This window comes from Oncorhynchus masou, chromosome 18, assembly GCF_036934945.1.
Source record: "Oncorhynchus masou masou isolate Uvic2021 chromosome 18, UVic_Omas_1.1, whole genome shotgun sequence".
NCBI lineage: Eukaryota > Metazoa > Chordata > Actinopteri > Salmoniformes > Salmonidae > Oncorhynchus > Oncorhynchus masou.
In genome coordinates this window covers 37,576,280-37,602,028 of record NC_088229.1, presented here as the reverse complement: position 1 = coordinate 37,602,028, position 25,749 = coordinate 37,576,280, and the positions used below count along the sequence as shown (strand labels likewise).

General features: G+C 42.9%; 2 protein-coding genes across 3 annotated transcripts in view; one reads left to right on the top strand and one right to left on the bottom strand.

Moving 5' to 3' along the window:
* Window positions 1-740: 740 nt before the first annotated feature.
* ybx1 (Y box binding protein 1) lies at window positions 741-6,977 on the top strand. 2 transcript variants are annotated; one of them, XM_064923185.1, is made up of 8 exons: window positions 741-995; window positions 2,724-2,787; window positions 3,050-3,083; window positions 3,203-3,292; window positions 3,692-3,967; window positions 4,647-4,732; window positions 5,723-6,003; window positions 6,649-6,977. In XM_064923185.1, exons 1-7 carry the CDS (start codon window positions 890-892, stop codon window positions 5,967-5,969), a joined length of 903 nt encoding a protein of 300 aa, XP_064779257.1. In that variant the 5' UTR covers window positions 741-889; the 3' UTR covers window positions 5,970-6,003; window positions 6,649-6,977. The 2 variants fall into 2 exon arrangements, with proteins under 2 accessions (XP_064779257.1, XP_064779256.1); XM_064923184.1 differs by having other exon boundaries at window positions 3,692-4,030.
* A 94-nt stretch (window positions 6,978-7,071) lies between these two features.
* Window positions 7,072-25,749, bottom strand: part of arhgef16 (Rho guanine nucleotide exchange factor (GEF) 16) — a 35,212-nt gene continuing 16,534 nt past the window's right edge. The window contains exons 7-15 of the mRNA XM_064923183.1: window positions 23,523-23,675; window positions 22,971-23,100; window positions 22,205-22,279; window positions 18,868-18,960; window positions 18,548-18,702; window positions 15,855-16,040; window positions 9,861-9,925; window positions 7,844-7,945; window positions 7,072-7,452 (exon numbers count right to left, since the gene is read on the bottom strand). Of these exons, the coding sequence (XP_064779255.1) occupies window positions 7,313-7,452; window positions 7,844-7,945; window positions 9,861-9,925; window positions 15,855-16,040; window positions 18,548-18,702; window positions 18,868-18,960; window positions 22,205-22,279; window positions 22,971-23,100; window positions 23,523-23,675 (1,099 nt within the window). The 3' untranslated portion in view covers window positions 7,072-7,312. The remainder of the gene's footprint in view (window positions 7,453-7,843; window positions 7,946-9,860; window positions 9,926-15,854; window positions 16,041-18,547; window positions 18,703-18,867; window positions 18,961-22,204; window positions 22,280-22,970; window positions 23,101-23,522; window positions 23,676-25,749) is intronic.

Genomic DNA, 25,749 nt, shown 5'->3' with positions numbered 1-25,749 from the left:
ATGTGAAAACACAGAATTCTACTCATTACTCCACATGCTCCCAAGTCACTTTGGTTTTGAGCCGATTTCGCAGTGGGCTTTGAACAGGGCAACTGTTGTTGTTTTTTATCATTGAGTCAGCCCGGTTCCAAAACGTATGCAGTCAACTTTCACCCGGTGCAAAACTCGCTTTGCCGGGCCAGATTAATCGAATCCCCTGTATTGGTCGTCTGTCTGGCTCCAGCTCATAGGTCTGGCTCTGTCTTGTAGGCGGTGTTGGTTTTCGACATAATTTCTCTTGTACCAATTAATTTTCAGGGCAGCCATATTTCTGAAAAACTGGCAACCAATGAGGGGATTCTATGAATCTGTCCCGAGCGCCCGGGAGTGAAATTTGATAGCATTCGTTTTGGAATCGGCTGACTCCCGGGCGTGAGCCAGGTGACCTGCTCAAAACCCACAGCGAAGTCTGCTCATAACAAAAGTAGCATAATTAAGCACGTGGAGTAATGAGCAGGGCTGTGTTTTTTTCCAAAGTGACTGCTTTTAATGATAACGCTTGATGTGACTTTCCAATTAAAAGTCGTTGGCAAATTCAAAAGTATGTACGTTACTACTTTCCCGTCACGTCACGAGCCATAGACCGGTGCCCTGCGGTTCAGTATAATCGAATCCGCCCATTATTACGTTTATCGAGAGGAAATAATTGACCAATTATATTAGAGTGGGCGGGACTATGGCTGGGGATAGTCCACTGCATAGTTTTTCGTTCCTCCCAGTTCGATCGGCAACGGGAGAGAGGAAAGTTGAGAGCCCGAAGGCAGCAGCCCCCACCACCGCCGGCCCAGGTTACCATCTAGCACCGGGAAATACACTAGAGAGCCACCGCCGGCATTACCAACCAGAAACCATGAGCAGCGAGGCCGAGACACAACAACCGCCGGAGCCTGCTGTGGATTCGGAGAGCCCACCCAGCCCGCCAGCTACAGCTTCCGCGGGGGATAAGAAGGTCATCGGTAACGTTAAGCTACATAGCGTTAGCCAAGTGGAACATTATTGAATGCCAAATTAGATTTTATTGGCACGGTAACGTTGATTTCAACACGAAGCAAACCTAGTTATGTCTAAATAATTGTAGTAAACTAACTTAACTAGGATGGCTAGCTTGAAATCGTTAACTAAAACGAACGTTATGTTCTCATCAGATGTATGTTAACTAAAGTGCCAATTCAAAATGTCAGTTGGTGTAACGTTTTTTTACTTCATAAGTTACCTAGCTGACGTTACACAAATTGTCAGAATTGACTAACTATGGTGCTTATATACTATAACTAGTCAGTAGGCTGACCATATATCTGTGAGTCAAGTTCCGAGGTAATGAATACTGGAAGTTAGCCTTTCCTCCATATCCGCTGTCTCAGGCATCTGTCCTAATAGTGATTTAGCCAACCGCAGATAGCCTTTCTGCTAAATGGCGTGAAAGAGTTTATATTGGCCTTGTTCGTGACCGATTACCGGACCCCCAAAAAGCATACTGGTTGCACATAAAAAAAACACAGATCCCATGCCCAGGATAGGTACTATACAACGTGTATTTTACGCAGTTTCCATTTCTAAAGTAATCGTGGCCCTTTTCTAGGGAGCTGGAACAACGAATTTGAGGCCAACGACTGCACCAGAGCCACGATTGCAAACGTATGATATCCCTTTGTTTGCGAAGGTGCACATACTAGCTAGGTGGTTGGCTTTCTTGATAGCCATCGTGCTAAGGCAGCTAGCTACTAACGTTATATTGCTACATTTCGATAGCTAGCTAATGTTATGTTTCACCTCCCCCCAAATTAGTATTTTATGTTAATAACTTAAGTTGCAGATGGAGTAGCTAGCCAACCAACTAGCTTCCCATTATGTCTCGAGTGGATAGTGGCGACCAAAATGTCCGCCTCGATGTTCGGGATTCTAATAATTTCTTTTGTCCAGCTTTGGCTGACAATTTTACTGTTATCGCGCCTAAAACCTTACCCATCACCCGCGTAAGGAATACTCACTCGGTGCCCATGTGGGTATTTATTTGAGTTGTTGAATAACAGGTTTAAGCATCCTGGCCCGTATCCAACCACATGGTTGAGACCAAAGGCAATCTGCTAGCTGAGTTAGCTACAGTAGCCATGTAGTTAGCTAAGCTTGCTTGCTAAATCGCTAGCTAGCATCTTAGGGCGCGACACCACGTGTAAAGATTCGAGCACTTCCTTGTGCGCATTGAAACGGGGGTAATGGTTTTGCATCTCTAGTTCCGGGCAGTAGATGTTTATCCGCCCAGGCCACACATTATACCAGCCACACTGATCAGTTGTGTACATGGCGTAGAACACATTGAACGTTTAGGTTAGTACTGGTAAGCTCTGGCCTCATTATAAGACCCTCGTCACGTAGGACGGTCATTATTGCAAGCTAATAATATGCGTTGGACCATGCCATAGCAGCTGGCAGACAAACACCAAGGGTTTAGCGGCGGAATCTATAAAAAGCTCAACAGTTAATTATAACTTCCAGTATTTTTTCCTATCCTGGTTGCTGTCTGTAGTCTCATCAGTCTTGCCATTTGATTGCCCACATGAAGTGCTCTTGACCCATTCCCCCTTTTGAGTAATTTGAATGAGATCGAAAGCAGCTAATGTGCACAGTACATCTTTGCAGGACTGTTTATTATAGTTGGTAACGCAGCTACATTTTGTCTTTTTCAGCAACTAAGGTTTTGGGTACAGTCAAATGGTTCAACGTCAGAAATGGCTACGGGTTCATCAACAGGTATGTTGCACCCTCCTGGGCGTGTCCAAAAGCCGCAAATATGAAGTGTGTGTAAGAACATTCTCAATCCTATTATGGCTTTGGTTTGCTTACAAAGCTGGGAAGCAGATTTGGCTGTCCATAACATGCTCTTGTTGTCGTGTCACAATTAAGCCAGCTGGTTCTGTTTAAAGCTGTTAGCCTCAATTATAAAGTAGACATATATTCCAGTGGTTTTTATTGGCCTAAATGTAACCAATCTCTTCCCCCCTTCTATCACAAGGAATGACACAAAGGAAGACGTCTTTGTCCACCAGGTAACAAGCTCCAAAATTCTCGATCGAGTAATTTTATACCCCTTTCCAGGAGTCAAAAACAGATTGCAGTTGGTGTCCCAATGGAAAAAGTTTATAACTAAATGTTGTTTTTCTTTTAGACTGCCATAAAGAAAAACAACCCAAAGAAATACCTTCGCAGTGTTGGAGATGGCGAAACTGTGGAGTTTGATGTGGTTGAGGGGGAGAAGGTAGTTGCAGGCTCATATACATTAATATGCCTTAATGTATTTTGGGAATGTTTAAAGTTTGACAGATCTATAACTCACATATTTCATTCTCTTTGAAAGCAAGTCTAAGTGGTAGAGCTGCTCTGTGTGCTTCCCGTTAGGTGTAGTTTTACTTACACCAGCTGAAAATAAAATAGTTCTGGTTATGGAAAATATATTTCAGTGGTTTTGGCTGAACAATCAATCTCTACACAATATTTGCTTGTTTTGGCGCAAACTATATTTTTGGCGATCAGGAAATAGCTGCGTGATTTCAGCTTAGTGCACCTTTAGGGCATGCAAATTTACTCTTAACATCACGTACCTCAGTTATGTAGTGTGCCCCCCAGTGGTCCGAACAGTGTTTGAATCTCTTCCCAGGGAGCAGAGGCAGCCAATGTGACCGGCCCAGCGGGTGTCCCAGTCCAGGGGAGCAAGTATGCAGCTGACCGGAACCGCTACAGGCGGTACCCCCGCAGGAGGGGCCCAGCCCGTGACGGCGAATACCCGGACAACTACCAGAGTGACGGCGAGGGTGAAGGAGAGCGCCCCCCCCGCAAGAGCCGCGAGAGTGCTGAGAGTGCCCCAGAAGGAGAGATGCAGCCCCAGCAGCGCAGGCCCCCCTTCCCCGGGAGACGGCGCTACCCCCCATACTTTGTACGTAGACGCTACGGCCGTCGGCCCCCGTACACCAACGCACCTCGCGGAGAGATGACTGAGGTACGCTGTCACAGGCACTCCTGAAGCAGTCCGGCCCCGTTCCAGTGATGTCATACACACTCTCATCGAACACGCGCTACACTTGGTTTTGGCCGGACAAAACCAAACCTCAAGTGTATTAGTCAACAGACCAATACGGGTTCACCAAAATAGGTCTACATAGTCTATATACTGACAGGACCTAAAGTTGTCTCCAAACAACTGGTCAACAGACTACAATTAAACCGTGATCGTATTGGTCAACAGACCAATGCAGGTTGACTAAAATGGGTCTGTCAATCTGTCACACAACCCCCAAAGCGTTACACCTGCTGTTGGTCAGACACGCGCAGAGACTAAAATCTAATATAGTGGCTGGTGATTCTTTCTATCCAGATAATAGGTAGAATCTACCACACCAAGGCAAAACTGGAAAAACAGGGTAGTGTCTCCCCACAGAGGCAAATTAATTTAATGGTAGCTAAGCTTTGTCAGTCAACTGTAATCAGAATATCTTTTCCTGTTTTTTCACATTCTTTCTATACAATAGTGAGTTTCAGTCCTGGATCTAGGTTGAGTCAGGACTTCGTGAGCCTTGAGTGATTTATGACTGTGACTAACTCTTGTTTGTTTTTAGGGTGGCGAAGGTGACGAGAACCAGGGAGGTCCAGACCAGGGCAACAAACCAATGAGACAGAACTACTACAGAGGCTTCCGACCAAGGTTCGCATGTTGTGTTTATTGACACAAGGCTGCAAGAAGGGGTTATAACCTCAACACGAATGGACCCAGAACTTAATTGAGCAGCTGACCTATTACAACAGTTTACCAAGATGATTCCTATAGTTATAAGTATTATGAAAGGCATGATCCTGGTGAATTGGCCAAACTATCTATGGACTATGATGTTAAATGATTCCAGAACCAATCTTTGTAAATATCAATGCTGTTGAAATGATGATTTTCTCATGTCTCTTCTCTGACATAATTAATGGAGAGAGCATAAACACCTCTGATCTCAGCATGTTCACTTTTACGTGCCCCTCAACAACCCTGTTTAATTTGAGAAATATTTGTTTCCATTTTAAGTGTCATTATTTTGTCACACCTGTGGGCCATGTAATGGCGAGGCCTTTTGCTCTGCCAGTATGCCTCAATGATGAACCTGTATGTGGGCATGGTATTTAATTTGAACGCCAACACTTGTTTTAAGCTCAAATGCATGCTGCACTGCTAGCCTGTGGACAATTCTTTACTCGTTTCAACCAAGGACAGATTTTTACACACTCCAGCACTCTGTGGTCCCGTTCTATAAGCTTGTGGCCTACTACTTTGGCTGAGATGTTGGTCGTAGATATTTCCACTTCACAATAACAGCACTTAGTTTGACCAGCTGACTTGGTGGTTGCATGCTATGACAGTGCCATGTTCAAAGTCATGGAGCTTTTCAATAAGGCCATTCCACTGCCAATGTTTAGAAAAAAGATTAATCTAATTTCAAGTGTCCGCATACCTGTCTCAGTTCAGTCTTATTTAGCAAAAGATCATACATTGCAGTTGGGGAACAATTGGAATATAATTCTGCTTTGAAATGCGTAATCATACTTGAGGAAATGGTTCCACCTGGTAAAAAATGTAATTCGTGGTGGTTACATTTCAAATTCCCGGGCCATCTTGAGGCAGATGTTAAAGTGTGTCCCTCGACTCCTACAGCAGGGGTGGCGGTCCACCCCGTCCCAGACCGGTGCGGGACGGCGATGGGGAAAATAAGGAGAACCAGGATGGTGATGGTGAGAACCAGGAGCCCCGCCAGCGCCGCTACCGCCGAAACTTCAACTATCGCCGCAGACGCCCACAGACTGGCGGCAAGCCCCAGGATGGCAAGGAGGCCAAGACTGACGGCGAACCATCTACAGAGAAAACGCCCGCTCCCGCGGCCGAGCAGGGCGGGGCTGAGTAGAAACTGCCGGCATACCATCTCTACCATCGTCCGGGTGAGTCCCCAACACACATTGCTACTCGGCATACCGGATTTCTGGGGGAATTTTAAAATCCTATGCAGCAAGCATGCTGGATTAGCTTTCACTGCAGTCAAGCTTAGTTTATTCAATATGGGACTGCAAGATTATTCATGGTAAAACGTACAAATAAATGCACAACTTTTTCCCCCAAGCACGCTGGCATTGATATTGTATAGGTTGGAGAAACAGGTCCTTATTCCTTAAAGATCCATTTCAATTTAGGGATGTTTGAGTGTAAGTACATGCATTCTTGTTGCATCAAATAAATTACCCACATTTTAGGACCACAGGCTGCATTAAATCTGCTTGCGGGCAGTCTGACCCCTGATTCAGTGGAAAAGTCCATCAGATGGCCATTGGGCCAGTTCACTCGTTCTAAAGTCAGCCTCAGTCTGCACTTTCTATTGACACTGCTCCATTGCCCAAGGCAGGGGCAGAATGAGGTAATGCCATGGATTTGATAAAGCAAACTGGCTGCCTGATTAGTCCTGCCATTGTGCCATGTCTGATGCTGGCGTCAACCTCTGCCCCTGTTGCACATTCATTTCAGTTGACTGGTGCAGTAAAGGGATATGACCAGTAATGTATTTTCTTTAACAATCCCTCTTTTCTCTACAGTTGTCATCAAGAAGAAACAAAAGATCTGAGCAATAAGAAACAGATTTGACTTGACGATCGTCTTAAGCTTGCACCATGAATTTGACCAGATTACCACCGATTGCCTGCAGAATCTATGCAGACCTGTTTTGTTCCATTATTTTTGTGACAGCTAAAAAAAAGTTTGGGGGAAACGGCAGATGTTTTTCTAAAAATCGGTCCTAAGTTTTTACACCAAATGGTTTTTAAAAGTAATTTGATATCTGGTCAGTTGACATTTTTAAATAACTTTTTATGTATTCAAACATGAATTTTAACAACGCAAGCTCAAATAAAAAGTCAAAGGAGAACTGTGGACTCAACTGTTTGTTTTGCACCAATGGTCTGCGCTGTCCAAATACATGAAACACTTTCAATTAATCAAAGACTTGGTTGGGTATATACTGTCGTTAAGAATGTATACAAGTTTTAATATTTATTTGGCACTTGCAGGCATCACAATTAACATTGATGGGAAGGCATTACTGACACTGTCCCACCACCATGGTATGTTTCAAATTAATGTAAAATAGAAATACATTTACAGAATAACTGACATTAAATTCATACAACACTACCATGGCAGCTACTTCCTGCCCAAGCAAGTGAGGTCTGTTGCTGATATGGAGGCAGGGATGTTGGTTGGCTAAACGTTGGTCTCCTTGCGCAGACGCTTCATACGCTGTACATTGTTCTCCATGGCAATGCGGTTGGTGATCTCCGTGGCACAACTGGCAGGAAACCAGCCTCTCTCTCCATCCCTCATCCTCTCCCCATGGCACCAGTCTACAACAGGAAGGAAGATATTTTGGTAGCAATATGATTTAAGATTATCCTTATCCTGACAAGTCAATGCATTATTTGCCTTAAAGCAGCGAACTGCACTTCATGGTTTCACTAAAAAGCTAAGGGATGGGGTTTGAGAAGTAACCACAAATTCAGCCAGAGCTATGGATGCAAGGACTGACATGGGTGAAGCTATACTTTCGATTCAAACCAATTTAAGTAAACATTGAGTAAAACAAGCTTATTTGGTACGACAGTTGAGCTCAGGAGGCATTTAAATCAATGGGTACATACTCATTTACAAGTCCAAAAATTGATGCAGGTTGCCTCTTAAGTGTTAGCACTAGGTTACTTGTTTTGACCAGGTCCACTTGTTTCTATCCAGACTTACCCTCTTCTTTCTGCAGGAGGATGACTACCTCTGCTTGCTGCAGGCCGAGCTCGTCTGGCTCCTTGGGCATGTAGGCTTTGGTGGCCTCGTACTGCGGCAGGCCTGAAACACCACCATAAAAAGGCCCACTAATAAGTTAACCAATGTCATTGCAGTGGAAAGAGTGTAGGAAAGCAGATACATGTAGTTAGTCACATCTGAAATTGTTGGCACCTGAGAGAAACATGTTAAAGTATGCTCAAAATTGTTTAACAAGTAATGATTCGTATAGATAAATTCAAACATTTAATCTGCATTAACATTCTTTAAGGAACTATTGTGGCTTCCTGTTTCACTGGGGTATAGAAATGGATACCATGCATGTAAAATCCCTTCTGCTGTTTTCCATGGTGATTGTTGACCTTAAAATAAAAAAAACAGGCAATGGGTATGAAAATTGCAAACAAACAAATTTACCACTAGGGGAACAATTAAGTTTGGTGGATGACAATTTGGCCTTTTCTTGGAGGCAATGGCCACAGGCTCAGACCGAAGTACGGCCCTGGAGAGATTGTGGTCTAAGATCCCAATATGTACTAGGTGATGTTATCCTTGCAAGAGGAGGGTATTAAATAGGTTGCAATAATTTACGTTTGAATTTATTCATTGTATTAGTATAAAATAACACTTCCCAATACAATTTAGCTCAGTATTTGGTTAATTGAAAGCGTTGTGTGGAAATCCATGAGCTGGCGCACACTCAACTAATGGCAAGTAAACTGTCAGCTTTAAAAAAAAAAAAGACCTTCAGAGTGGGGCAGTGGTCTAAGGCATCACTACAGACCCAGGTTCAATCCCAGGCTGTGTGCAGCTGGCCGTGACAGGGAGACCCATGAGACAAAGCGCAATTGGACCAGCGTCGTCCGGGGAGGGTTTGGCCGGCTGGGCTGTTCTTCACCCATCACGCTCTAGTGACTCCTTGTGGCGGGCAGAGCGCGTGCACACTAACTTGTCGTACAGTGTTTCCTCCGATACATTGGTGCGGCTAGCTTCCGGGTTAAGTGAGCAGTGTGGCTTGGCAGGGTCATGTTTCGGCGGACTCATGGCTCTCGACCGTCACCTCTACCAAGTCCGTACACGAGTTTCAGCAATGGGAAAACACTAACTACCAAATTGGGGAGATTGTGGTAAAACCGTTTAATGTAAATATTCAAGCATTCATGATATTACCCTGCAGAAGGCACTGATACCAAAACTTTGGTTTACACATTACTGGGAGCTTATACTGTATATAGTGTGCAATAATTTTTATAGCATGGTCTTTTTTGCTCATCTTTATCAAGGGTGATTGTATATACCATCAGGGTCTTCAATTTGAGCCAAAAGTTGCAAGTAATTTGATAAGGGAGATAACAGGTGTGCCTCAGGAAAGTTTATTCCATCAAGTTGTGCTGCAGTTCAGAAACGGTTGGAAACTGATATACTGCTTATGTTATCTACGGTAAATAGCCAAAAGATGGCCAATATCCAGTGGTGGACTAGTGAACTACATGTAGTTCAATTACTAGTTGAACTACATTTTGCAGTAGCTTGGTGGTAGTTTCATTAAATTCCAAATATTGATAGTGTTTTCAGTAGATATTTACTGATTTTCCATGTAGGAGGTCAAGATAACCACTACTTTTTTGACAAAAATAAAATGGGGTATTATTGCCCTTCACCCATGTCTCGGCCTCAGACCTGCCTAATTCGAATTTGAAACGTTTGTGTTGAAAAGGCCAAATTACACATTCTGATAAGATATAACCCCAGATTAATCTCTTGCCATTTAATCAAGGGATTTCAGATTTACATTTGATTTTTCACAAAGTAGATCACTAGATCCAAAAGTAACGTCAGAACTATATTTTTATTAAGGGCAGGTTTAGTGTAGCTTAACGTCTTCCAGTGTGAAGTAGTTGGTCAATTATATTTTCAGTAGTCAGTGTTGGGGAAAACATCACCATCAATCAAGGTAAATTGTATCTAATAATCCTACCGTCTGCACTGGTCCTGTTCTGCTTGTGCTCCCGGAGAGCACTTACCCAACGAGCGCGGTCGACCCTTGAAATTAAGACAAAGATCACACTCAAATGATTAAAATAACACGGCATTGTTTGTAGAAACTGAATCAGTGGTGCATTCCAAAGCATGGGGAAAGTGGGTGGGGAGATTGATAATCAGTTTCACTTTCGGTAAAGATGCTTTACAGACTATCCTAACCCTGAACTTAACTCTGACCCTCATTGGAAACCTAACCGTAACCCTAGCAAGCAGTTGCTTAACAGATATGACCATTTGTAGAACATCTACAAATGGACAATCCAAATAAGGTGTGACCTCACTTTGTTTCCAAAAATGCTAGCCATAATATTCTGGATGTTGCTGAACTACTAGTTAATGAATTTTAAGCTAAAACTATCCCTATAAACACGTGGTATAATGCAGTTACAGTGCATTCGGAAAGTATTCAGACCCCTTCCACCCGTAAACAGGTTTTTAGAAATGTTTGCAAATATATTAAAAACCAACTGGAATATCACATTTACATAAATATTCTGAACTTTGACTCAGTACTTTGTTGAAGCACCTTTGACGATTACAGCCTCGAGTCTTCTTGGGAATGCTACAAGCTTGGCACACCTGTATTTGGGGAGTGTCCCCCATTCTTTTCTGCAGATCCTCAAGCTCCGTCAGGTTGGTATTTTATTAAGATCCCCATTAGCTGTTGCATAAGTAGCAGCTACTCAGCTACTCTTCCTGGGGTCCACACAAAACATAATACAGATCATCATTAGACAAAAACAGCAAGGACAACTACATACAAAAAAAAAAAATTTATAGCACACGTAGCCTACATATCAATGCATACAAACTGTAGGTCAAATAGGGCAGAGGCGCTGTGCCACGAGGTGTTGCTTTATCAGTTTTTTTAAAACCAGGTTTGCTGTTGATTTGAGCAATACGAGATGGGGAAGTTCCATGCAACAAGGGCTCTATATAATATTGTACATTTTCTTGAATTTGTTCTAGAGACTATGAAAAGACCCCTGGTGGCATAAGTGTGTGTAAGTTGACCATGCAAACAATTTAGGATTTAACACAATTGTTTCTTATAAAAAGTAGTGATGCAATCAGTCCTCAACCCTTAGCCAAGAGAGGCTGGCATGCATAATATGCCAGCCTCTCTTGGCTAAGAGTTGAGGACTGATTGCGTCACTACTTTTTATAAGAAACAATTGTGTTAGATATTTAAAAATATATATATGATTTATCTATCTATCAATCTCTATCTATCTATCAATCTCTATCTATCTATCAATCTCTATCTCTATAAATCTCTAAATCTCTATCAATCCATCTCTATCTATCAATCGATCTATCAATCAATCGATCTATCTATCAATCGATCTATCTATCAATCGATCTATCTATCAATCAATCTCTATCTATCAATCGATCTATCTATCTATCAATCAATCTCTATCTATCAATCAATCAATCTCTATCAATCAATCAATCTCTATCAATCTCTATCAATCTATCAATCTCTATCAATCTATCAATCTCTATCAATCTATCAATCTCTATCAATCTATCAATCTCTATCAATCTATCAATCTCTATCAATCTATCAATCTCTATCAATCTATCAATCTCTATCTATCAATCTCTATCTATCAATCTCTATCTATCAATCTATAAATCTATCTATCTACTCTGATTACAATTAAGAGCAAAATGTGCCACTGTTCTGGACCAGCTGCAGCTTAACTAGGTCTTTCCTTGCAGCACTGGACCACTCAATCAAGATAAGACTAAATTAGAGCCTGCAGAACTTGCTTTTGAAGTGTGGTGTCAAAAAAAAAGAGCTTCTTCCCATCTTTGCAACGATTGAATCTATATGTTTTGACCATGACTGTTTACAATCTAAGGCAATGCCAAGTAATTTAGTCTCCAACTTGTTCAATCGCCACACCATTCATTACCAGATTCAGCTGAGGTCTAGCACTTAAGGAATGATTTGTATCAAATACAATGCTCTTAGTTTTAGAGGTGTTCAGGACTAGTTTATTACTGGCCACCCATTCCAAAACAGACTGCAACTATTTGTTAAGGGTTTCAGTGACTTCATTAGCTGTGGTTGCTGATACGTATATAATCATTAAAATAATTGGCAACAAATGGTTGTGTGATGAATAAGCCATCGACGAAATATGGAGTTGAATGTCTTTCTGCCCATAATTTCAAGTACAAGTTTTTGATCTTGGCTTCATAATACAGTTCTTTTTGTTGTTGAGTTAAGTCACAATCTCAATTTGCAGTAAGTAAGCCAGTCAGATGTTAATGCATTGAGGAATTGAAAAACTATGGTTAACAGTTCTAACAATCAATAATTGGAAGAAGCAATTTCATAAATTCATCAAGTGCAGTGTCTGGATGCCCCTCAATCACATCAGACCCACAAATATTTTTAATATCCACATAAGAGTCACAGTAAAATATTTTGTATGATCTTTTATATACTATTTTAGGCCCAGCTGTTGGAACTTTGGCTTTCCTGGATATAGTCACTATATTGTGATCACCACATCCAATGGGTACGGATATAGATTTAGAACAAAGTTCTGCAGCATTAGTAAAGATGTGATCGATACAGGAACAAGATCATCCACATGTATTGTTTGTAAACACTCTGGTAGGTTGATTAATAACCTGAGCCAGATTACAGGCGTTGATTACAGTAAGAAGCTTCCTCTTGAGCAGACAGCTTGATGAAAACCAGTCACTATTCAGGTCCAAGAAAGTAGACCTCTGTTTACATCACATACACTATCAGGCATGACACATTATTTAGATACTGACTGTTGGCACTTGGTGGCCTAAAGCAACACCCCAAAAGAAAAAGGGTTTAGATGTGCTAAGTGAACCTGCAACCACAATACTTCAATAAACATAAAATCTTCTAAGCATTACAGGGATATGGCTCTGAAAATATACAGCAACTCCTCCCCCATAAGCATTTCTGTCTCTTCTATAAATATTATATCCTTGTATTGCTACTGATGTATCAAATTAATTATCTAAGTGAATCTCAGAAATGGCTAATGTGAATGTTCTGATGTTAGAAATAAGGTTAATGAAATCAATAACATGCAAAGGCTACATATATTGATATGGGCCATTTCAGCCCTTTCCTTAATAGCTTAACAGAGAGACAAAGCAAGATTAAAAAGAAAACCCACACATTTAGCAGTCCATTAATCAATTTGTGTGTGGACTGCGGGGTTGAGGTTACGAACCCATAGGCTTGGCTCTCAACTTTTCCAGGCTTCTGGGAGGGAGGGATGGACAATGAGCCGGTCGTCGCAGATGTAAGCAATGTCCCCACACGCTCTGGCAGCTTTCATGGCTGGGATCAGTGCTTTCCTCTGGCGCACAGCTTCAGGACAGTCCTCGTTAAGGAAGATATACATTCCTCTCACGTTCTTGGCTCTTTCCAGAACAGCTACCTTGTTCTTGAACCTCAGGAATTTGACCACTAATCGCCCTGGGTCTATCACCTGGGCCGGTGGTGGGTTTTCCAGTCCTGTGGGCATGCTTCACCTCAATCTTCCTGTGGTCCATCTTCAATTTCTCAGAGATCATTTCCCTCACCTTGTCCTCAGACTCCATCCAGGTCTCATGTGAAGATTCTGCAATTCCGTCCACAACCATGTTGTTTCGCCTTGATTGTCCCTCGAGATTTAGATTCTAACTAATGTCTGAGTCTTTAAAGGAAATTAAGTTCATGTATATATAATTTGATATACAGAAGAATATACATAACCGTCTTTTGATTTATATTATCTTGTCCTCTCTAAAATGACCTAGATTGCGGTCATCTTGCCATTCTCCTATTTCAACTCGTGGTGCTGACCTTGGGAGAACTGCAAACTGCTCTTCAGGTCCACGTCCATTCTTTTATTAGTAGAATCCACGAGTATTTGAACAAAACACTTAACTATTTTCTTGTTGTTGTTGTAACAACTGCTTATAGGTTTCTTTGTTCATTTAAAATGATCCTTCACGTGTGAGAGAGACACCACTGGCACTGTCCTCAACGGTACTCCCGCCAGCTTTGGTCTGTGTCATGGTAGCTAGCAACGTATGTTAGGCTGTTACTCCTTGCAGTTCCAGACAGGGCAGGTCACAGGGAAAATTGAAAACATCAGGGATCTACAGTCAAAAATCAGGACAATCTGTGGTCCCAGCCACAATGGCTAACCGCGTCGTGGGCTATGTTCAAGACCACCACACTAGCTTGACGTCCAGCTAGCTAGCAGCGACGCCAAATAGCTCCTCAGTCGGCAGGATCACTGGAAAACTGATGCCAACTGCGTCAAGGGAACCAATGGAAGCTAGGTAGCTACCAAGAACTTTCCAATACACTTTTAAACAAACCAAACAGAGCTCTTCCTCGCACAACGGGAAGTGATGAAATTCAAGTCTACATAGCTGGGATGGGGAGCATCGCTGCACAGCTATTTTCAGGTCTACAGAGATGTTCGATCGGTTTCAAGTCCGTGCTCTGGCTGGACCACTCAAGGACATTCAGAGACTTGTCCCCAAGCCTCTGTGTTGTCTTGGCTGTGTGCTTAGGGTCGTTGACATGTTGGAAGGTGAACCTTCACCCCAGTCAGCGGTCCGGAGCAAGTTTTCATCAAGGATCCTTCTGTACTTTGCGCCGTTAAGCTATCCCTCAATCCTGACTAGTCTCCCAGGCCCTGCTGCTGAAAAACATCCCCACAGCATGCTGCCACCATGCTTCACTGTAGGGATGGTGCCAGGTTTCCAGATGTGACGCTTGGTATTCAGGCCAAAGAGTTCCATCTTGGTTTCATCAGAACAGAGAATCTTGTTTCTCATGGTCAGAGTCCTTAAGATGCCTTTTGGCAAACTTCAAGCGGGCTGTCATGTGCTTTTTACTGAAGAGTGGCTTCCGTCTGGCCACTACCATAAAAGTCAAATTGGTGGAATGCTGCAGAGATGGGAGAACCTTCCAGGAGACCAACCATCTACACAGAGGAACTCTGGAGCACTGTTAGAGTGACCATCAGGTTCTTGGCCACCTCCCTGTCCAAGGCCCTTCTCCCCCAATTGCTCAGTTTGGCCGGGCGGCCAGCTCTATGAAGAGTCTTGGTGGTTCCAAACTCTTTCCATTTAAGAATGGAGGCCATTGTGTTCTTGGGGACCTTCAATGCTGCATACATTTTTTGGTACCTTTCTCCAGATCTGTGCCTTGACACAATCCTGTCACTGAGCCCAACAGACAATTCCTTCAACCTCATGACTTGATTTTTGCTCTGACATGCACTGTCATCTGTTGGACTTTATGTAGACAGGTGTGTGCCTTTCCAAATCATGTCCAGTCAGTTCCATTTACAACAGGTGGACTCCAATCAAGTTGTAGAAACATCAAGGATGATCAATGGAAACAGGATGCACCGGAGCTCAATTGCAAGTATCATAGCAAAAGGGTCTGAATACTTATGTAAATAAGGTGTTTGTTTTGTTGGAATACATTTGCAAACTTTTCTAAAAAAAAAAAGCCCCCCGCACCTCTGATTCAAAGGGGGGTTGGGTTAAATGCGGAAGAAACATTTCAGTTGGAAAACTGACTAGGTACCCCCCTTTCCTAAAAAAACAGTTTTTGCTTTGTCATTATTGGGTAGTGTGTGTGTAGATGGATTTAATAAATAATTTCCTCATCAATTTTAGAATAAGACTAATGTAACAAAATGTGGAAAAAGGGGTCTAAAAAAGGAGTACTTTCCGAATGCACTGTATATGCTTTAAGACTTATGAGCAACCGCCTTATGATGATCCTGACTAAATACAATTCTGATAACATAAGCCTTAAGGCTTTTTTTTAAATGACTCATACATGCCTGTAAATTGTAAAGTTGTTGACACGTATTGGACTGAATGAGAGTCAAAGAGCTAGTGATACCTGGACTCAGCGACCAGAGCAATCTCCTCCGGTCTCCCCTCGCTGTTCCTTGACATCAGCAGTCGCAGAGACAGGTGGGCGGAGCCTCCCTTGGCGGGTGGTGATGTCCGTCCCTCCAGCTCCTCCGCCGATTCCACCTCCACATTCACCAGCGTGGCATAGTCCATCACCACATAGCTCTCTTCACTGGACACAGACGAATTACATGTTTGCGTTTGAAACATATCCTGTACATGTATAATATCACCACATACAGTACCAGTCAAAAGTTAGACACCAGCTCATTCAAGGGTTTCATTATTTTTAACAATTTTCTGCATTGTAGACGAACAGGCTGAGACAACTCTGAAATAACACATGGAATCATGTGGTAAAAAAAGTGGTAAATCAAAATATATATATTTTTGATTCTTCAAAGTCTCCACCCTATTGGCATTCTCAAACAGCTTCATGAGGTAGTCACCTGGAATGCTTTTCCAACATTCTTGAAGGAGTTCCCACAGATGCTGAGCACTTGTTGGCTGCTTTTCCTTCACTGCGGTCAAACTCATCCCAATTGGGTTGAGGTCAGGTGATTGTGGAGGCCAGGTCACAGCACTCCATCACTCTCCTTGGTCAAATAAACCTTACACAGCCTGGAGGTGTTTAGGGTCATTGTCCTGTTTGAAAAACCAATGATAGTCCCACTAAGCCCAAATCAGATGGGATGGCGTATCGCTGCAGAATGATGTTTTAGCAATGCTGGTTGAGTGTGCCTTGAATTCTAAATAAATCAGAGTGTCACCATCAAAGCACCCCGACACCATCACACCACATGTGTAGATCATCTGTTCACCTACTCTGCGTCTCACAAAGACACGACGGTTGGAACCAAAAATCTCAAATTAGGACTCAAAACCAAAGTACAGATTTCCGTTGGTCGAATGTCCATTGCTCGTGTTTCTTGGCCCAAGCAAGTCTCTTCTTATTGGCGTCCTTTAGTACTGGTTTCTTTGCAGCAATTACACCATGAAGGCTGTGATTCACGCAGTCTCCTATCAACAGTTGATGTTGAGATGTCTGTTACTTGAACTCAGATTGCAGCCCAAATAAATGCTTCAGAGGTGCAGTTAACTAATGAACATCCTCTGCAGCAGAGGTAACACTGGGTCCTCATTTCTTGTGGCTGGCCTCATGAGAGCCAGTTTCATCATAGTGCTTGATGGTTTTTGCGACTGCACTTGAAGAAACTTTCAAAGTTTTGAAATATTGACTGATCTTCATGTCTTAAAGTAATGGACTGTCGTTTCTCTTTGCTTATTTGCGCTGTTCTTGCCATAATATGGACTTGGTCTTTTACCAAATAGGGCCATCTTCTGTATTCCAACCCTACAACTGATTGGCTCAAATTCATTAAGGACTACCTAATGAAGCTGGTTGAGAGCAGGCCAACAGTGTGCAAAGCTGTCAAGGGAAAGGGTGGCTACTCAAAATATATTTTGATTTGTTAAACAATTTTTTGGTTACGACATGAGTCCATGTGTTATTTCATAGTTCGTCTTTACTATTATTCTACAAAACAGTAAAAAAAAAAATCTTGAATGAGTAGGTGTCCAAACTTTTGACTGGTACTGTATACAGTCAGGTCTATAATTATTGGCACCCTTGATAAAGATGGGCAAAAAAAACAAATACTGAGCTATATTGTATGCCATTTATTTTCTTATACTAATACAATTTATTTCATAAGTCAAAAAAAATGGGGGGGGGGTTAAAAATTGCCACCCCTTGTCAATACTCTAGCACCCTCCCCTCACGAGGATAAAAACATACTTTTGCTAAAAGGTTGAGAGATTAGAGAAGACATTGTTGAAATTAGAACATTCCGCCATACAGAATCTTTACCAGATCCTTGACATCCTTCCTCTGCTCTTATGGAACAGTCCTCTTCAATTAAAACCTTATGTTTTCAATTGGGGTACAAGTCCAGAGACAGATTGCCATTACAAAATTTTGATTGTGGTCAATTAACAATTTGTGGATTTTGATTTGTGCTTGGGGTTATTGTCTTGCTGTAAGATCCAACAGTTGGCATGACTACAAAGTAGGCAAAAGCACAAACAGATCTGGGATCAGGCTTCTCTAGACAGTCATTGTGACCTGAAGAAGATTGTGTCTTGAGGCCATCTTACAGTTTTGAACATGACACCAGCACACTGGCATATCGCTTTCTCTCACCATTGACATGGATATAGCCTCCTAACTCAGGCACATGGACACACACACTGACTGGAGTCTGCTGAACAGACATGGTGTATTGGGGTTCTAGGAATCCCAGGAATGCTCAGCAACATTTTCCCTCCGTCCATACTCTCCTACCTTCCATGACAGGTTGCAGCTGGCCCTACTCAACCCCCCCAGAGATCATGACCTCAGTCTCCACTGGCTTAAATTGAAGGACAGCAGATTAATGACTCCTCTTCAAATGAATGAGTTGGATGTGAGTGCGAAACAAGCATAAAAGCTTATTCTGCTACATCAAAATGTAATTTGTTGTATGTAACCATGTTGCTAGAATACGCCTTGGGACAAATGTGTTATGGACGGAGGCCAGAATTAAAATTGAAACACATTGCGCTGACATTAAAAGTTGAGTGCATTTTGATCTCAGCCCATAAAGAATGGTATTGTCAGAGGCTGAGGCTCGCTCTCACCTCTTCTTTTTGGTGACGATGAGCACGTCGTTGAAGAGGAACAGGTAGTAGCTCCTGTGGCTGAAGGCCTTCCAGAAGATACTGAGCTCCTCAGTGCAGACGGCGAGCTCCCCGCGCTTCTGCAGCCAGCGTGATGACGACACCAGTGGGAAAGGCTGAGGACAGATTCAGGATTTTTTTTGTATTAAAAAGTACACTCGGTCATAAACATTTAAAATAAAATTGATCAAATAATACGTATAAATAAATTAGAAAAAAAAGCTGACAACAAAACAATTATTGAAATGTAGTGCTGTGAGTGAAGGTCTGCTTGGCTGTACCTTGATCTTGCCAAACTCCATCTGCTTCTGAATAGTGTACATCTGTTCCGTCCTCTCCATTCGCCTTGCTCCGTTGTTGCAGCTATTCACCAACTGATGGGATGAGAACACATGTAACAAAAGTTATTTTATTTACAGATCTATTTTGGTTGCACAATGCTCAGTAATCCAACACACAGCAAAGGAAATGTAATGCGAATTCAGACCTTGACTTTTTCCACTGTTTACATTACAGCCTTATTCTGAAATGTAAACTCAGCAAATAAAAGTCATGTCCTCAATGTCAACTGTGTTAATTTTCAGCAAACTTACTGTGTAAATATTTATGACCATAACAAGACTCAACAACTGAGACAAACTGAAATTGTTCCACAGATGTGACTAACAAATGGAATAATGTGTCCGTGAACAAAGGGGGAGGGGTCAAAATCAAAAGTATCTGGTGTGGCCACCAGCTGCATTAAGTACTGCAGTGCATCTCATGGACTGCACCATATTAGCCAGTTCTTGCTGTGAGATGGTGGAAGAGTGGGGTAACAAGGCACCTGCAAGTTCCTGGACATTTCTGGGGGGGGGGGGGCAGAACACTGACATTCTGGTCTCACAAGAATTCACGCACAGAACGAACATGGTCACATTGTCATGTTGGAGGGTCATGTCAGGAGGAGCCTGCAGGTAGGGTACCACATGAAGGAGGAGGATGTCTTCCCTGTAACGCACAGCGTTGAGACTGCCTGCAATAAGCTCAGTTCAATGACGCTGTGACACACGGTCTGGGGCGGCAAGTAGCCTAGTGGTTAGAGCGTTGGACTAGTAACCGAAAGGTTGCAAAATCGAATCCCCGAGGTGACAAGGTAAAAATGTCGTTCTGCCCCTGAACAAGGCTGTTCCTAGGCCGTTATTGAAAATAATTTGTTCATAACTGACTTGCCTAGTTTTTTTTTTTTTTTTTACGTCCGGACCCTCTACATCGATCCCGCTCCAGAGTACAGGCGTCGGTGTAACGCTCATTCCGTCGACAATAAACGTGAATCCGACCATCACCTCTGGTGAGGCAAAACCACAACGTCAGTGGAAAGCACTTTTTGCCAGTCCTGCCTGGTACAGCGACGGCGGGCTTGAGCCCATTGGCAACGTCGTTGCCGGTGAGGACCTGCCTTAGAACAGGCCTACAAGCCCTCAGTCCAGCCTATTGTGGGCAGTCTGAGCACTGATGGAGGGATTGTGTGTTCCTGGTGTAACTCGGGCAGTTGTTGCCATCCTGTATCTGTCCCGCAGGTGTGATGTTCGGACGTACCGATCCTGTGCATCTGTTACACGTGGTCTGCCACTGCGAGGACGATCAGCTGGCCATCTTGTAGCTCTGTCTTAGGCGTCTCACAGTACAGACATTGCAATTTATTGCCCTGGCTACATCTGTCGTCCTCATGCCTCCTTGCAGCCTGGGCATCTTTTTTTTGTGATTTTCAGAGTCAGCAAAAAGGCCTATTTAGTGTCATAAGTTTTCATAACTGTGACCTAATTGCCTACTGTCTGTAAGTCGTCAAGACACTAACGACCATTCCATAGGTGCATGTTCATTAATTGTTTATGGTTAATTGAACAAGCATGGGGAACAGTGTTTAAACCCTTTACAATGAAGATCTGAAGTTTGGGATTTTTACAAATTATCTTTGAAAGGCAGGGTCGTTTCTTTTTTTGCTGAGTTGATTAAATAAAAGCTCAATCTACACACAATATCCCATAATGACAACGCAAAAACAGGTTTAGATTTTTTTTTGCCACTTTATTAACAGAAATACATTTACATAAGTATTCAGACCCTTTACTATGAGACTTAAAAATGGAGCTAATGTGCATCCGGTTTCCATTGATCATCTTTGAGATGTTTCCACAACTTTGAGTCCACCTGTGGTAAATTCAATTGATTGGACATGATTTGGAAAGGCACACACACCTGTCTATATAAAAAAGGTCCCACTGTTGACAGTGCAATGTCAGAGCAAAAAAGTCAGCTCATGAAGTTGAAGAAATTGTCTATAGAGCTCAGACAAAGGATTGTGTCAATGCACAGATCTGGAGAAAGGTACCAAAAAAATGTATGCAGCATCGAAGGTCCCCAAGAAAATAAGGCCTCCATCATTCTTAAATGGAAGAAGTTTGGAACCACCAAGACTCTTCCTAGAGCTGGCTGCCCGACCAAACTGAGCAATCGGGGGAGAAGAGCCTTGGTCAGGGAGGTGACCAAGAACCTGATGGTCACTGACAGAGCTCCAGAGTTCCTCTGTGGAGATGGTAGTCCTTCTGGAAGGTTCTCTCATCTCTGCAGCACTCCACCAATCAGGCTTTTATGGTAGAGTAGCCAGATGGAAGCCACTCAGTAAATGACAGCCCGCTTAGAGATTGCCAAAAAGGCACCTAAAGAACTTACCATGAAAACAAGATTCTCTGGTCTGACGAAACCAAGATTGAACACTTTGGCCTGAATGCCAAGCGTCACATCTGGAGGAAACCTGGCACCATCCCTACGGTGAAGCATGGTGGTGACAGCATCATGCTGTGGGGATGTTTTTCAGCGGCAGGGACTGGGAGACTAGTCAGGAAGGAGGGAAAGAGGAACGGAGCAAAGTACAGAGAACTTGCTCCAGAGTGCTCAGGACCTCACTGGGGCAAAGGTTCACCTTCCAACAGGACAACAACACTAAGCACACAGCAGTGGCTTCAGGACAAGTTTCTGAAAGTCATTGAGTGGCCCAGCCAGAGCCCAGACTTGAACATCTCTGGAGAGACCTGAAAATAGCTGTGCAGCGATGCTCCCCATCCAACCTGAGAGGATCTGCAGAGAAGAATGGGAGAAACTCCCCAAATTCAGGTGTGCCAAGCTTGTAGAGTCATACCCAAGAAGACTTGAGGTTGTAGTCACTGCCAAAGGTGCTTCAACAAATTACTGAGTAAAGAGTCTGAATACCTATGTAAATATAATTTCAGTTTATTTGTAATGAATTGCAAAAATGTCTAAATACCTATTTTTGCGTGTACATTGAGGAGAACAAAAACAATTTAATCAATTTTAGAATTAGGCTGTAACGTAACAAAATGTGGAAAAAGTCAAGGGGTCTGAATACTTTCCGAATGCATTGTAAGTTGTTACAGCACCAGGGTACAGCTGTAGCAGTACTGCAACATACCAACAATACACCATGCGCGATTAAGTTAGATGTATAAATCAAAATGGATGCCTGTTTCCGGCCCTGTGAAGTGTTCAAAAAGGTTGACATTTAGAAATGTTGGAGGACGGATGCAACAATGAATATGCAGGGTTTGTGGAGCAGCATACCTTACTGATGGCCTTCAGGGCCCACACTGCAGCAAAGTGCTCCGCCGTTGTGTCTGGAGTTTTCTGACAGATCGTCTGGGTGGGAGAGAGAGAGAGAGAGATATGGATGATGTTGGGGAAGGGAGGCGCTCCCAAATACTACAGAACCACCTACAATTGCCCGTCCGGATTTCAACCCCTGGATACCAGACATAGCAACTGGTTTACCCTGGGAATCTGCTTATAGAACAATGAATACCTCTAGGACCTATAGTAATAGCCTAGTCGGGTCACGTCGACGAGAGACTCCTGTCCGTACGGATCCCCAATCCATCTACAACAGGGGTTTCTAATGCTGGCCCTGTGGATGTACAGGGTGTGCAGGAATTCATTCCAGCCCAACACTAACGCATCGGTTTCAAATAATCAACTAGTTGAATAATGAGTGTTGGTGCTGCGCAAAAGTCTGCAGACCAAGCAGCACTCTCCAGGTCTGGAGTTGGAGAACCCTTTCCTATACAAGTGGCAGGGCTTCGACTATTATTGGTCTGGTGTCAAATCTCTCCATTAGGGTGCGCCCAAGGCCTCTCTGCAGTGTGTCATAGCAATTCAGCAATGTTTGAATCTCACGGAGCACTCTCCTTGAGGGACATTACAAGATCAGAGGAAAGTATCTAATTTTCTCCTCGCTTACCCTTAACGTTTTGAAAAGGAGGATGCGAGGAATCAAGACAGACTTTTGGGATTCACCTGTTGACTCCCATCAGAGGAATCGTGAGGGACTTACATCTAATAGCAGCGGCAGCCGGGTGACTCTCTGCATTGGAAGGATGAGGAAGGAGATCATGGGCAGGCCTTGGGACTCGCCACTCCCCTCAATCCGTTTCAGCACCTCCTTAAAAGCAGTGTTGCTCGTTCTGAGAGAAACACACACAAGGAGAGAAGATGAAGGAAGCCAATATAAGTAATGTTTGAATCATAATATCAACATTGCATTATCCTTTAGCCCAATCACTGATCGGACATGACTGGATTGGTATAACCTACGTAGTGGAAAACTTGATTTCCATTTATCCAGCCATTTAGATTTGGTGATTTGATTACGGATAGGAGGACAAAGGGATGCATGTTAAAATTATTTTAAAAACAGGGTTTCTGTTATTGGCCCAGTTCGATTACTTCAGAAATGCATACTTATTTTCAACCTTACTTGATGTAATCACAGAGCTGAATTAGTTTGAATGGATGGGTGTACTCTCACCAATCTCTTAAAGATCTGTACTTGAAAGATGCATTTCTGAAGTATTCGAACAAGGCCCTTAATTTGTCCCCTACTCACAGCAGCTTCTGCAGCGTCCTCTGCTGGAAGGTCTCGTTGGAGCAGTACACGATGTAGGGCTCAAAGTGGTGGGCGGCGTGGTTCTGCACTATGTCGCTGATGTCCCGGATCACCACGTGGTCATGGTGACGCCTTTCAAGGTCGTCGAAAAACCTGTCGAGAACAGAACACATGCATAACTGTTCCCTTCCCTCTCTAACCATAAGAGCTACTGTACCGGAGCAGCCATTTAATAATAACCGCAAAAGCAGTTACATGGAGAATATTCCAAGCGCAGCCAGCAGCAGCATTGTGCAAAGGTTGTAATTGACCTCTTAGTGCTGCCCTGAAAATGGAGCTTGTGATCTTTTGATTGCTGAGACTGATAGCATGTCATAATACAGGGATTCCTCAAACTATCGTTGAGCCTCCCCAGGTTGACTTAGCACAACACAGCGGATTCAAATCCAAGCTTGTTGATGGGTTGGTTATTTGAAAATCAGTGCTAGAGAAACATAATAATGTGCACGTTGGGGGGGGGAACCAGGACCCAGTTTGAAAAACCATGTCAATGAACAGATCTAAAGACTTGGGTGGAGGGAGGGGGGGACGACACACACTGATTTTATTTGGTCGTGAACCGATATTGGAGATAGCAAATTATGTAAAAACAGTTTGTCCACTTTCAAAAAGGCATAAGGTGGTAATAAAATATATGTTCCACTATCTCAGAGTGCACATTAATGAAAATACCACAATCTGCTACACTGAATGTGAGCCAGGAAAGCATTCATACAAATCAAAACAAAATTAGCTAAGCTAGTAAGGCCAATGATGTATTACTTCTAGGGCTGGGCGGTATACCGTATTTTATGATATACCGGAAATGGATGGTTTGGATTTTTACTTTGCCTTCTATACCGGTATTTGAATGTTTGGTTTGTTAAATGTGATACGCCATGTGTACTTTACTTTGCTACTTGGGGAGGCAGGTAGCCTAGCGGTTAGAGAGTTGGGCCAGTAACCGAAAGGTTTCTAGATCGAATCCTTGACAGGGTAAAAAAATAAATAAGTCGTTCTGCTTCTGAACAAGGCAGTTAACCCACTGTTCCTAGGCCATCATTGTAAATAAGAATGTTTTTAACTGACTTGCCTAGTTAAATAAACTTGAGTCATCCCTCTCCGCTCTTTCTCGCAGTGCCGCTTTGCACACAGATCTAGCTACGTCCCCTGTCACTCAAGGAACGCATTTGATGTTCCTCAACCACGAGACACTTCAGTCTGCATGGTCAATGTAGCACAATGCTGATTTCACTTTACTTCTTAATATAAATCCACTAGCGTTCTATAATGACACTGCTTGTTTGTCTTTTCCTTAGCAAGTTGTCATAAAGTCGCTAATTGTCGCTAATTGTTAGCCACTAATGCTAATAGTTAGCTAATAAATGTACTGAGTAAGAGCAAACATAGCTAGCTAATACAGTCTGATGGTGTAGACCTAAAATCAGCATGTCGTTTGTGCAACAGTATCTTCCAAAACAAAGAGGAATATGCAAAGCAAGAACATGTTAGCTACATGAAGTAGCTAAGAGAAAACATGCAATGTAGCAAAAGCTTATAGGTTCCCTTAGGAAGCAAATATCAACACTAGATCCTACCCTGTCGCAATAACTCCTCCCTGGCATTTTAATTCATTGTCATCAAACTGTATATATATATTTTTTTATTTTACCAGGTAAGTTGACTGAGAACACATTCTCATTTGCAGAAATGACCTGGGGAATAGTTACAGGGGAGAGGAGGGGGATGAATGAGCCAATTGTAAACTGGGGATTATTAGGTGACCATGATGGTTTGAGGGCCAGACTGGGAATTTAGCCAGGACACTAGGGTTAACACCCCTACTCTTACGCTAAGTGCCATGGGATCTTTAATGACCTCAGAGAGTCAGGACACCCGTTTAACTTCCCATCCGAAAGACGGTACCCTACACAGGGCAGTGCCAATCACTGCCCTGGGGCATTGGGATATTTTTTTTTTAGACCAGAGGAAAGAGTACCTCCTACTGGCCCTCCGACCTTGAATATGTGGACACCTATAAGTACCTAGGTGTCTGGCTAGACTGCAAACTCTCCTTCCAGACCCATATCAAACATCTCCAATCGAAAATCAAATCAAGAGTCGGCTTTCTATTCCGTAACAAAGCCTCCTTCACTCACGCTGCCAAGCTTACCCTAGTAAAACTGAC

What these genes read in the sequence shown, in the direction of transcription:
- ybx1 (XM_064923184.1), top strand. Translation starts at nt 890, where the DNA reads ATGAGCAGCGAGGCCGAGACACAACAACCGCCGGAGCCTGCTGTGGAT. An exon ending in GGGGGATAAGAAGGTCATCG is followed by an intron (nt 996 to 2,723) that starts GTAACGTTAAGC and finishes TGTCTTTTTCAG; the next exon opens with CAACTAAGGTTTTGGGTACA. An exon ending in CTCGCGGAGAGATGACTGAG is followed by an intron (nt 4,031 to 4,646) that starts GTACGCTGTCAC and finishes GTTTGTTTTTAG; the next exon opens with GGTGGCGAAGGTGACGAGAA.